The sequence below is a fragment of the Hypanus sabinus genome, unplaced genomic scaffold, assembly GCF_030144855.1.
Source record: "Hypanus sabinus isolate sHypSab1 unplaced genomic scaffold, sHypSab1.hap1 scaffold_599, whole genome shotgun sequence".
NCBI lineage: Eukaryota > Metazoa > Chordata > Chondrichthyes > Myliobatiformes > Dasyatidae > Hypanus > Hypanus sabinus.
Window position 1 is genome coordinate 268,220 of NW_026781455.1, and position 14,023 is coordinate 282,242.

Genomic DNA, 14,023 nt, shown 5'->3' on the forward strand with positions numbered 1-14,023 from the left:
ACCCTCGGGGATACACGTTGTCTCTGCCTCTCACAATTTCACTCTAGTTGAGGGTCCCTGTGATCACGTTGATCAGATTCACCCTCAGGGATACACGTTGTCTCTGCACTCTCACAATTTCACTCTGCTTGAGGGTCCCTGTGATCACATTGATCAGATTCACCCTCAGGGATACACGTTGTCTCTGCACTCTCACAATTTCACTCTGCTTGAGGGTCCCTGTGATCACACTGATCAGATTCACCCTCAGGGATACACGTTGTCTCTGCACTCTCACAATTTCACTCTAGTTGAGGGTCCCTGTGATCACGTTGATCAGATTCACCCTCAGGGATACACGTTGTCTCTGCACTCTCACAATTTCACTCTGCTTGAGGGTCCCTGTGATCACATTGATCAGATTCACCCTCAGGGATACACGTTGTCTCTGCACTCTCACAATTTCACTCTAGTTGAGGGTCCCTGTGATCACATTGATCAGATTCACCCTCAGGGAAATGCAAGTTTTCATTAAGCTCCCAGTCAACAATTCATGGGTGTTGTCGAATGATATTTAAACTAGACTCGGTCCAATTCAAACACATTTACCACAACTGCTTTGAAACCTCGTGTGTTGTGGTTAATATCCGCAGAATGATCGCCCAATGACACTTCTATCTACTAACTCCCATGAATCCCTATCAGACTGTACCCTTACAAACAGGCTATATTCCTTCTGAATGGACTGCACAAATTCTACTACACTTTGTTCTTTCGCTGAATGAATGCAGAACACCGAGTGGACGTCAGATAATAATGTAAAATTTGCTGTGTGTTTTGGCATATTTTCGAGTGTTGAATTATATCTCTTCAGCAATGGTCTTTCGTTGCCGAGCCATGCATCTGAAAAGATGGACAAGTCTTTGACATAAAGCAACACTTTACAACTATTTCAATCTCACTGTCCGTCAGTCATTTTGCAAGAATTCTGCATCCATGATCTTTTAATTTGCTTTTTATTGGAAATAAAAGGCCTAATTTCTATTGAACCATCAAGGTGCTCATCAGGAACATGGCAGGAAAGTGGAATATCCGGGGATCCCACTTCACCTCCGTTCACATGGGGAATTTTGGAACCCCACACACAAACACCACCAAAGATCAGAGTTCAACAGGGGTCTCAGGCTGTAAGATAGGGCTCTCTTATAATGCAGTTATGTTTCCCACTTTGAGAGAGAACATGCTATAAGTATATTTTACTAAAATGTTGACTCCACAAATTTGTTTCAAATAACATGTTTGTACCTGAACGCTGTATAAACCACAGATTTAAAAACTCGTGGATCTTCTAGTGCTGGGCGATTTCAGGGTCAGCCTTGCTGACTTATAGGAATAAGTTTGGATACAGAATTGCCTTTCCTGTTGAAGACAGAGTGTAGTGGTCGTTAGATCTTACTCTGACTCGATCTTTACCGAGCGGTGTCCCTCAGGAGCCCGGGTTGGTGTCTCTATACATTCTGCTTGGGGCTTGGGTGAAGCTTGGTGGAGTGTGTTTGTGATGTTGATAATGATGCAAAGATTGATGCCTTAATGGATAGCGTAGTGCTTCGCCGAATAACAGCGCGGCATACACTGTATATCTGTTGTAGATATGGGGAAATGGAAGTTCATTCAGGCACATGTGGGGTGTTGTGCGTTGGGAGGTTAAGAGTAAAGTGGAGGGACACAGTTAATGAACTTGCGATTAACAGCGTCGCTGCACAGAGGGACAATGGAACCATATCTTCATAAAAGGTAGCTTGGGCGGTAAAGAAGGCAAACGGTAATTGCCTTCACTGGTCAGGTCTTTAGGTAGAAGAGACGATAAACCGTGTGCAGCTCCATAAATCGCTGGTTCGGCCTCAGTTGAAGCACAGCGTACCCTCATTAAATGTCGTGGAGGCGCTGGACAGGTGTAGAACAGGTTTAACAGACTGCTACCTGGATTAGCGGATAAGGGAATAAAAGAGAGGTTGTACAGACTTGGGTTGTTTCCTCTACAGCTTTGGAGACTAAGGGCAGATGTGACAGATAAACTTTTATAGAATCACGAGAGGCATCGACTGAAAACCGGCATCTTTTCCCCATGGTGGAAATGTCTGAGGCGAAAGGAAACACTTTTAATGCAAAAATGGAAACCTCAAAGGAGATGTGCTGGTCGGGTGTTTTCACACAGAGAGTGGTGGGTGTCTGGACGCTCTGTTGTGGAGTAAATATGACACAGACGCTTGGAATGCTGTTAGATATGCAAATGAGAGACTGTGGTTCCGACCAATGACAGGACAGAAGAGATCAGGCGTCATTAGCTCCGTCAGTTCTGAAGGAGGGGCTCCTTTGCTCTACCGTTTGACGTTCCATGGGCTCCATTCTCACCCATGCGATACTTCAGTCCAAAGCAGTTGCTGTACATTTCATTTCTGGAAGTTGATATCAGCATAGACGATCTCGTCTCTTTGAGTCGGCTGCGAGTCGCCAACGCCACGAGATTCCTGGGCGACTCCCTGCAATAGAAAATATTTGTATTCCACATAAAGACAAAGCTTATTTTTGGCTTGGGAGTGAATTGTGGACACAAGTGAAATCCGGATGAAAATGTTTTCAATTCTGGATGGGAGATCCATTATATTTTAGATAGACAGTAAGATAAATATGTTGAATTTTAGATTATCCCACCAGCCGCCGCTGATTTACTCATCACAGCAGGTCAGCCGTATCCCCTCTATCTTTTCTCCGAATCCATCCACCTTAATCTCTCTTTCATCTCTCCATGTTGATACATTTTTGTCGCCGATCTCCAACAATTGGTTGCATCGTGACCTTTGACATTCGGGGTGGAACACGCACGGGTAATACAACGAGGGGACCGTGTAAACTTTGCGGGGATAGTTTATGACCCCTGAGTGATTGCAGGTTACTACTTTCCCAAACTGCTGAGACACTAAACCTAGCCGCTGATTCAATTCTCATCAAGGCAACGAAAAAGAGAAAGGGTTATTAGCAAATATCAAACCAGGATCAAAGAAGAGACCATCAAAACATGAAAGCAGAGATTTTCCATTCCTTCAGTGTCCAACGCCCCAATACAGGCGACAGCACGGTCCCACAACTCTTGCCTGTGCAGTATCACCGGCTGAATAAAAGCAAGCCACGTTACATGAACATGTCACTGCAGTTTGACGCTGCTTACCACGAAATTTATTGAAGGCGTCACAGTACTGTAGACGACAGAAAGCTCGGAAACAGCAGCAGCTTTTCGTCGTTGCTTCCTAAAGCACCAAACAGAGACGGGTTACAGATTGGTTATAAACCAGAGAAATGATTGGAAATGGCACCGCGACGAGGAACAAAATTTCAACAACTGTGTCCCTGACGGTTTCTCCTCGGCATTCTGGTTCAGAACAGTTCGAGTGGAGCCGCCTGATCACGTCGCCGCACAAGTAAACGTGAGGGTTATTTATTGTACAGCCTTTAATGTTTGCCCAAGTTAAAAACGGGTGAGCATAATCACAGAGCGTGGTCGTTTAAAAACAAACAAAAAAAACTTTAAAAGTTTACAGAGTGAAAACACAAGGAAACATTGAATTAAGTGAAAGAACGTATAGAATTCCTTGTTCAATCACACGTGTCTTAAATCAGACTCTGAAATTGTCCTAAGTTCCAGTCTATTGCTACTTTAAGACAGATGGTCAGATTTCATTTGAGTGGGAAATGAACGAAAGTTGGATTATTTACCAAAGCTGGTTGACATTGGACACTCCCTCCCCCGCGTTACAAATCACACATACCGGCACACTGCAATTGTCCGCAGGACGACAATCAGAATGACAAGGCCGGCTCCCATCCCGCCTGCTGTCGAGTAGATCGTCCGGGCGTCTGTTCCTGAAATGGCGAACAAGGGCACGGAATGAGCCATCAGAACTGATCTACTGAGAACGTGCTTTCAGAATGCAGACCCATTCCCAAAAAATCACCGGTGTTACGACCACATGATTGCAATTTGCGACTCCTTCCGCACCTCTCTTATGAAATATGAACACAAAGATCGCCCCTATTGCACGTTTTAAGACATATTAAAGCCTCTGTGGTTCATTTGGGTTGTTACACATTGGAAAAGGTGGTGTGTATGAAAATCCTCTAATCGCATCGTATGTAAACGAAACTATGTGCAAGCTAGTCACAAAACAAGGGGCATGAACAAACGTCATTGTAAATCACATAAACGATGCAGAGTTGTTACGGCCATGATCACGTGTCAAAAGCTACTGACATTAACAGCCGGTTCTACGAAAAGGCGAAAAAACAGGCGCAACAAGTTCAGTTATTACCACATTAATCCAGAAATCTGTGTTCACCCTGCCCTCCAGTGCTGTAGGTAGGGGACTTTCACTTTCTCTCTGTGACCAGTGAGTGTCCTCTGGATTCTACACCCAAACCCGCCACCACCAGACCGGTGTGTTTGGAGAATTAAAATACGGAAGGGGACACTATAACACAATCCATTCCTTCAGACCCCGATGTTGTGCCGTCTTGTTCACCTACTCAGTTACCTGTATAACCCTTATATAGTCCATTTTCTATCATACATCTTCCTACCTAAGAGTTTCTTCAATATCGCCGATACGTCTGCATCTGCTATCACCCCCGCAGAGGTCCCGCGCACCTATCACTCTCTGTGGAAAATACTTTCCTTTGACATCTACCCACACGCCCGTACGTCAACCTCCTTGAAACTATGATCCCCTCGTACTAGCCATTTGCGCCCGTGGGTTGGGAGGGGGGATCTTTGGCGATCCATGTCACTTATCATTTTCCAAACGTCTGTTGAATCTCCTCTCATGTCCCTCCAGTCCAAAGTGCAAGAGTAAACCTAGTTCACTCAATCCATTCCCATGACATGCTCACTCACCCGGACAGCATGCTGGGAAATCTATTCTGCCCCCTCTGCAAAGCTTCCACACCCATGCATATCATTGGACTCTGGCACGTTGCCAGAGGACTGGACAATCTCAAATGTCACTCCACTCTTTCATCAAGGCCGAACGCAGAAGAAAGGAATTTATAGACCAACACGAGGAAATCTGCAGAAGCTGGAAATTCAAGCAGCACACACACAAAATGTTGGTGGAACGCAGCAGGCCAGGCAGCGTCTACAGGGAGAAACACTGTCGACGTTTATACACCAGTTAGCCTGACCTCAGTGGTTGGGAAGATTTTGGAGTCAATTGTTAAGGGTGAGGGTATGGATTACCTGGTGACACAGGACAAGACAGGACAAAGTCAGCATGGTCTCCTTAAGGGAAAATCTTGCCTGACGAACATGTTGGAATTCTTTGAGGTGATAATAAGTAGGATAAATGAAAGGGATTCAGTGGATGCAGAATATTTAGACTTTGAGAAGGTGCCACACCGCTTACCAAGTAAAGATCCCGCGGTGTTACCGTAAAATTTACTGGCATGGTTACAGTATTTGCTGATCGGTCAGATGAAGCGTGTGGGAATAAAAGGATCATTTTCTGGTCGGCTGCCAGTGCCTAGTTGTGTTCCACAGTGGTCAGTGTCGGAACAGCTTCTTTTTATGCTGAGTATCAATGAGTTAAATGATGGAATAGATGGCTTCTTGCCAGGTTTCCAGATGATACGAAGATTGGCGGAGGGGCAGGTAGGCTGCAGAAGGACATGGAGAGATTAGGAGAACGCGCAAGAAAGTGGCAAATGAAATATAATGTTGGAAAATGCATGGCCATGTACTTTGGTGTCAGAAAAAAATGTTCTGACTAGTTTCTAAACAGGGAGAAAATGCAAAACCCGGAGATGTAAAGGGACTTGTGGAGGACACCCTAAAGATTAGCTTACCGGAAGAGCCGATGGTGAGGAAGACAAATACAATGTCAGCATTCATTTCAAGAGGTTGAAAACACAAGAGCCAGGATGTGATGCTAAGGCTACACAAGGCACTGGTGAGGCCTCATTGTGAGTATTTTAAACAGTTTTGGGCTCCTCGTCTAAGGAAAGATGTCCTGGCACTGGAGAGGTTTCAGAGGAGGTTCACAAGAGCGATTCCGGGAATGAAAGAGTTATCATACGAGGATCCTTTGACAGCTCTGGGTCGGTACTCGCTGGAATTTAGAAGGGCGATGGGTTGGGGGTGGTGTTGGGCCAGGGAGATCTCACTGAAACCTTTCTAATGTTGAAAGGCCTTTCCCATGGTGGACCAGTCTAGAATAAAGGGCACAGCCTCGGGATAGAGGGGTGTCCATTTAAAATAGAGATGCAGAGAATTGTCTTTAATCCGAGGATGGTGAATTTGTGGAACTTGTTGCCACACGTAGCTGTGGATGCCAGGTCGTTGGCAGAGCTTGATAGGTTCGTGATTGGACCTGGCATCGAAGGTTATGGGAAGAAAGCCGGGAAATGGGGTTGAGCGGTGGGAAAATGGATCAGCCATGATTGAATGGTGAAGCAGTCTCTCTGGGCGAAATGGCCTAGTTCTGCTCCTATGTATTATGACGTCATTCATTAACCACATACGTCATAGGATTGGCATTAGTGTATAGTTGTGTTCTCTAACACAAATGGACTTTGCTTCACCTGCTGGGTTGTTTTAGTAAATGCAGTTAAATACGAGAATATCTGGCTCACAATTCTCACTCCCTCAAATTACTGATAGTTATAATGTGCACCCTCAGAACGGAGTGGGTATTCGGAGGCGCGGTAACCGTGGGTATTCCCTGCAGAACATGAAATCACATTTCCCATTCTTTCCGCACGGGTCAGCTTCATCGAGCTCTGTATCACGTTCCCGTCCGTCTCCCGGGCCACGACCACATCCTCCGACCTGAGCTCCGCCAGGGCTTCCCCGTCGATGCTCCATGAAACGTTGGCCGGAGGATTGGCTCTGACCTTGCAAACACAGTTAGTCACGGTCCCAGCGCTGGTGCACGCCATTTCAGTTTTGGGTCTGTCTGGAAATGGAGCGATAAACGAGAAACGAATGCTTACAACCGGTGATAAATTCACGTTGCGGAACACACTCTAAATATAGGTTGATATTACTGAATTAAAAAAAAACAGCAAAACACCGATTACTAGTTAATTATTTGTCATATTACCAAATATATAACGATAATTATATATACAGCGGTTTCGGATAATTGTGTGATCGCTTAATCGGGGCAGCTGCTTACGTGGGACATCTCTTAAATATTAATCGAGAAAATGCCGGGGATCCCTTCATTTGTCTGGGACACTGTGCCACTTAATTGCGACGGGAGACTGTTGTAAACCACATTCTAACCTGTGTCAGATGCGAGCACATGAGCGGCCATTAGACACGATAACGTGCTCAGTGCAAACAGTTTTTAAATACCGTCCGTTGCGTGTGCTTGTGTTCAGATACGGTGACTTTTGCCACAGGAAGATGGCGAGAAATTAGTTGTAAGACAATTCAGAACTGTTAGGTCCCTGCGGTTTCAAACATTCACGCTGGGAGATTCCATTTAATTTAAAGTTGCCAGCTAAGTCAACCAGATGTTGGGGATTTCGTAGGAGATTCACGTGTTAGAGGAAATCCAGGCCTTCATAGCGAGAGGAATATATGGCAAATCCCCAGAGTCAGTAGTGGGGTTCAGGACTGAACCCCGATCGACTGAGCGGCAGGGCTCGGGTTCCACTGACGACTTCAACAGCAGCGGCAAGAGCGTGTAGAGGCGAGGAAAAAGCTTTGGATTGTCTGTAACACAGACAAAATGCTGGAGGAAGTCAACAGGCCGGGCAGCATCTGCGGAAAAGAGTACAACCGACATTTCGGGCCGAGACCGTTCATCAGTAATCTTTTCCGGGGATGCGTCCTGGCCTGCTGAGTTCCTCAGCAGTTTGTGTGCGTTCCCCGGATTTCCAGCATCTGTAGATTTTCTCTTGTTTGACATCGTCTGTAAGAAGATTATGCATTCTGCCCATGACCAGGAGCATCTACGGTACAGGAACTCGCGGACTGCCCTCAGCTCACCTTTGAACTCTATTGACCATGGAAACAAGCCGACACTTGCGGATTGACCCCAGATCACCTTTGAACTCTATTGACCCAGGAAACAAGCCGACACTTGCGGACTGCCCTCAGCTCACCTTTGAACTCTAATGACCCTGGAAGCCCCTGACACTTGCGGACTGCCCTCATCTCACCTTTGAACTTTATTGATCGTTGAAGTGAACGATACGTTTCACTGAATGCTCGAAGTTCCTATGTGCATTGTCCAAATAAAAATATTTTTAATATATCTTTAAGATACCGCCCTGGATCTGTTCATGCAAACGCTGTGTTAATAAATGGTTTCACATGCACTGCTCGAGACTCATAAAATGGAGCCAGGACTACGCCAGACTGTGGGAACTTTGTCCCTGTGGTTTTGGGTGATCTGGTCTCGTTGTGTACTTTCTCCACGCAGTGTGGCGGGATATCGGGTGTGATGGGGCACGGGGCCGTGTCCTTCGCAATGATAACCCGCTAAAGTAGCGGACAAACCAGTGGGCTGAACTCGGACGCCGAGGAAGACGAGGCCACTGCCTAAGTAGACTATCACTCACACTGAACGGAGACGCTGGTGGAGCTGTTGGAGACGCCCACGTCGTTTCCAGCCGAACACCAGTATTCCCCCTCATCTACTGATGTAACGTCACGGAGAAGCACTGCCAGTTCTCCGGTGGAAGATGCGCCGATGTCCTCTCCATTCCTCACCCAACGTAAGGTGACGGGATTTGTCTCCCAGCTTCTGCAGTTCAGTGAGAGGGAGCTGCCCTCCATCGCGACCACTGACCGATTGACGGTCGGTTTCTCAGGAAGTTCTGAAATAAAACATAAAATAATAAGTGTTCCCGTTCGAAAAGCAAATCCTTTTAAATTCAGTGTTCAGAAAACCTTTAAGTTATATCACTTTTACACAACTAAGACTATGATGCGGCATCTTACGGTATGTGAAAGAAAGGATTTGTGTACAGGCCACCAGTGAGGTTGGTGATGAGTAGTAGTGAGATTGGGGATGGCATTAAACAGGAAATTAGAAATGCGTGCAATAAAGGAGCAGTAGTTATAATGGGTGACTTCAATCTACATATAGATTGGTAAGGGTGCTGAGGAAGAGTATTTCTTGGAATGTATGCAGGATGGTTTTCTAAACCAACATGTCGAGGAACGAACTAGAGAGCAGACCATTCTAGATTGGGTATTGAACAATGAGGAAGGGTTAGTTAGCAATCTTGTCGTGCGACGCCCCTTTGGTAAGAGTGACCATAATATAGTGGAATTCTTCATTAAGATGGAGAGTGACATAGTTAATTCAGAAACAAAGGTTCTGAACATAAAGAAGGGTAACTTTGAGACGTGAATTAGCTTCGATAGACTGCCAAATGATACTTAAATGTTTGACGGCGGATATGCAAAGGCAATCATTTAAAGATCGCAAGGATGAACTACAACAGTTGTTCATCCCAGTTTGGCAAAAGAATAAACCAGGGAAGGTAGTGCACCCGTGGCTGACAAGGGAAATTTGGGATAGTATCAAGTCCAAAGAGGAAACATATAAATTAGCAAAAAAAAAAAAAAAAAACGGCACACCTGAGGACTGGGAGAAATTCAGAGACCAGCAGAGGAGGACAAAGGGCTTAATTAGGAACGGGAATAAAGATTATGAGAGAAAGCTGGCAGTGACCACAAAAACTGACTGTAAAAACTTTGAACAATACGTGAAAAGAAAAAAGATTGGTCAAGACAAATGTAGGTCCTTTAAAGTCAGAAACAGGTGAATTGATCATCGGTAACAAAGACATGGCAGACCAATTGAATAACTACTTTGGTTCTGTCTTCACTAAGGAGGACATTAATAATCTTCCGGAAATAGTAAGGGACCGAGGGTCTAGTGAGATGGAGGAACTGAGGGAAATACATGTTAGTAGGGAAGTGGTGTTAGGTAAACTGAAGGGATGAAAAGCAGATAAATCCCCAGGGCCAGATGGTCTGCATCCCAGAGTGCTTAAAGGAAGTAGCCCAAGAAATAATGGATGCATCATTCATAATTTTTCAAAACTCCTTTGATTCTGGATTAGTTCCTGAGGATTGGAGGGTGGCTAATGTAACCCCACTTTTTAAAAAAGGAGGGAGAGAGAAACCGGGCTATTATAGACCGGTTAGTCTGACATTGGTGGTGGGGAAAATGCTAGAGTCGGTTATCAAAGATGTGATAACAGCACATTTGGAAAGAGGTGAAATCATCGGACAAAGTCAGCATGGATTTGTGAAAGGAAAATCATGTCTGACGAATCTTATAGAAGTTTTTCAAGCTGTAACTAGTAGAGCGGATAGGGGAGAGCCAGTGGATGTGGTATATTTAGATTTTCAAAAGGCTTTTGACAAGGTCCCACACAGGAAATTAGTGTGCAAACTTAAAGCACACGGTATTGGGGATATGGTATTGATGTGGATAGAGAAATGGTTGGCAGACAGGAAACAAAGAGTGGGAGTAAACGGGACCCCAGTTGTTTACAATATATATTAATGATTTAGACGAGGGAATTAAATGCAGCATCTCCAAGTTTGCGGACGACACGAAGGTGGGCGGTGGTGTTAGCTGTGAGGATGAGAAGAGGATGCAGGATAACATGGATAGGTTAGGTGAGTGGGCAAATTCATGGCAGATGCAATTTAATGTGGATAAATGTGAGGTTATCCACTTTGGTTGCAAGAACAGGAAAACAGATAATTATCTGAACGTGGCCGATTAGGAAAAGGGGAGATGCAACGAGACCTGGGTGTCATTGTACACCAGTCATTGAATATGGGTATGCAGGCACAGCAGGCGGTGAAAAAGGCAAATGGTATGTCGGCATTCATAGTAAAAGGATTTGAGTTCAGGAGTAGGGAGGTTGTACTGCAGTTGTACAAGGCCTTGGTGAGACCGCACCAAGAATATTGTGTTCAGTTTTGGTCTCCTAATCAGAGGAACTACATTCTTGCCATACAGGGAGTTTTCACCAGATTGATTCCTGGGATGGCAGGACTTTCATATGTAGAAAGACTGGATCGACTAGGCTTATACTCACTGGAATTTAGAAAATTGAGGGGGGATCTTATAGAAACGTATAAAATTCGAAAGGGATTGGACAGGCTAGATGCAGGAAGATTGTTTCCGATGTTGGGGAAATCCAGATCGAGGGGTCACAGTTTAAGGATAAAGGGGAATCCTTTTAGTACCGAGATGAGGAAAAACTTCTTCACACAGAGAGTGGTGAATCTGTGGAATTCTCTGCCACAGAAAACAGTTGAGGCCGGTTCATTGGCTATATTTAAGAGGAAGTTAGATATGGCCCTTGTGGCTAAGGGGATCAGGGGGTATGGAGAGAAAGCAGGTAAAGGGTTCTGAGCTGGATGATTAGCCATCTTCATACTGAATGGTGGTACAGGCTCGAAGGGCCGAAGGGCCTACTCCTGCACAGATTTTCTATGTTTCTATGTAAGGTTGGTGGTGTTTTGGATAGTGAAGAGGACTGTCAAAGATTGCAGAGTGACATTGATAGGATGCAGAAGTGGGCTGCGAAGTGGCAGATGGAGTTCAACCCGGAGAAGTGTGAGGTGGTACACTTTGGAAGGACAAACTCCAAGGCAGAGTACAAAGTAAATGGCAGGATACTTGGGAGTGTGGAGGAGCAGAGGGATCTGGGGGTACATGTCCACAGATCCCTGAAAGTTGCCTCACAGGTGGATAGGGCAGTTAAGAAAGCTTATGGGGTGTTAGGATTCATAAGTCGTGGGATAGAGTTTAAGAGTTGCGGGGTAATGATGCAGCTCGACAAAACTCTGGATATTAAGAGGAATAGATAGAGTGGACAGCCAGCGCCTCTTCCCCAGGGCATCACTGCTCAGTACAAGAGGACATGGCTTTAAGGTAAGAGGAGAAAAGTTCAAGGGGGATATTAGAGGAAGGTTTTTCACTCAGAGAGTGGTTGGTGCATGGAATGCACTGCCTGAGTCACTGGTGAAGGCAGATACACTAGAGACTACTTGACAGGTATATGGAGGAATTTCAGGAGGAGTGGTATATGGGAGGTAGGGTTTAAGGGTCGGCACAACATTGTGGGCCGAATGGCCCGTACAGCGCTGTATTGTTCTTTGTTCTTTGTCTTTGTAACAGTGCAGGAGGTCACGGAGAGCGGGAAGTAGGATACATAGTTAAAGTAGCGGGTAACGGGAAACTCGGCAGTCTTCCCGCAGTCTCGGGTATTGCCGGGAGGGTTAAAATAGCGGGTAACGGTAATCTCGGCATTCTTCCCGCAGTCTCGGGTATTGCCGGAAGGGTTAAAGTAGCGGGTAACGGGAAACTCGGCAGTCTTCCCGCACTCGGGTATTGCCGGGGGGTGGGGGGTTAAAGTAACGGCTAACGGGAAACTCGGCAATCTTCCCGCAGTCTCGGGTATTGCCGGGAGGGTTAAAGTAGCGGCTAACGGGAAACTCGGCAGTCTTCCCGCAGTCTCGGGTATTGCCGGGAGGTTTAAAGTAGCGGGTAACGGGAAACGCGGCAGTCTTCCCGCAGTCTCGGGTATTGCCGGGAGGGTTAAAGTAGCGGCTAACGGGAAACTCGGCAGTCTTCCCGCAGTCTCGGGTATTGCCGGGAGGGTTAAAGTAGCGGGTAACGGGAAACTCGGCAGTCTTCCCGCAGTCCGCAGTCTCGGGTATTGCCGGGAGGGTTAAAGTAGCGGGTAACGGGAAACTCGGCAGTCTTCCTGCAGTCTCGGGTATTGCCGGGAGGGTTAAAGTAGCGGGTAACGGGAATCTCGGCAGTCTTCCCGCAGTCTCGGGTATTGCCGGGAGGGTTAAAGTAGCGGGTAACGGGAAACTCGGCAGTCTTCCCGCAGTCTCGGGTATTGCCGGGAGGGTTAAATAGCGGGTAACGGGAACCTCGGCAGTCTTCCCGCAGTCTCGGGTATTGCCGGGAGGGTTAAAGTAGTGGGTAACGGGAAACTCGGCAGTCTTCCCGCAGTCTCAGGTATTGCCGTGAGGGTTAAAGTAGCGGCTAACGGGAAACTCGGCATTCTTCCCGCAGTCTCAGGTTTTGCCCCGCGAGGCGAACGGCGCTTGGTTCCTCCAATGTAAGAGAGGCTACATTGTGCAACCGATCCCGACTGTGCTAATGAGCAGAGCGGCCTGTTCTGCCGCTGTTTTCAGCCGATCTTTTCAAACCTCGGTCCACTGTTTAAAATTGGATCAGAATTGTATAATAACGGCATTTCACAAAACTATCAGCAAAGTTTTACTGAGAGAAATCTCGGCTTCGCAGCTTGACCGCCCGTGCAGGGCAGAGGTGCGCCGTGTGTGTCGATTACTTTCGTGACAACGCTCGAGAGACACACCAGGAATTGACACGCGTGAGGAGGCATCAAACATTCATATATTTTCTCGTGTGCCGCTTCCTCTTTGAGAACACATGCTTACGTTGAACGTCCATGGTGATAGTTTCCTTGGCTTTTTGGACGCCCTTCGCTAAAACAGCGCATCCCAGGGATTCCCGGTGATGAGCGGGTGAGGGAGTGAATGTGAGCGCCGACGTCAGCATCCGAGCGCCAGGACCTTCACTGACAACCTCCCCTTCCGCTTTCCTGTCCTGCGCCGGAACCGCGTTATCTGAAACAATCCACTTTAATTCCAGTCTGTCTCCGGAACAGCTGTCAGGACTGGAGCAGATCAAACGCGCCCTTTGTCCGGCGATCAGACCCTCACCAACCGAGATCCGGGGTTTTTCTAGGACAGAAGAACACGTTCGGAAGGGTGTAACTGTCAATAACGCAGACATAAGAAAAAGAAACAGAGAAATCATGACATCTCGCTGTTTCACTGTCTCCTTTCAGCGCCGAGTATTGCGTACGGGTATGGCCGGCCCGCCAGGGGAAGGTGATGTGTGCTCCGGGGGGATGCAGTGGAGATTCTCCAGGCCGTTAACTCGACTGGAGAGCGAGCGTTATGGGC

The 14,023-nt window shown here is 46.5% G+C and overlaps 1 protein-coding gene across 1 annotated transcript; it reads right to left on the reverse strand.

Moving 5' to 3' along the window:
- Window positions 1-994: 994 nt before the first annotated feature.
- Window positions 995-13,592, reverse strand: LOC132389555 (myelin-associated glycoprotein-like). The gene is made up of 6 exons (XM_059962025.1): window positions 13,493-13,592; window positions 8,599-8,856; window positions 6,699-6,980; window positions 3,804-3,897; window positions 3,206-3,284; window positions 995-2,519 (listed from the first exon to the last, which is right to left on the reverse strand). The coding sequence occupies exons 1-6, from the start codon at window positions 13,503-13,505 to the stop codon at window positions 2,430-2,432; spliced, it is 816 nt and encodes a 271-aa protein (XP_059818008.1). The 5' UTR covers window positions 13,506-13,592; the 3' UTR covers window positions 995-2,429.
- Window positions 13,593-14,023: the final 431 nt, after the last annotated feature.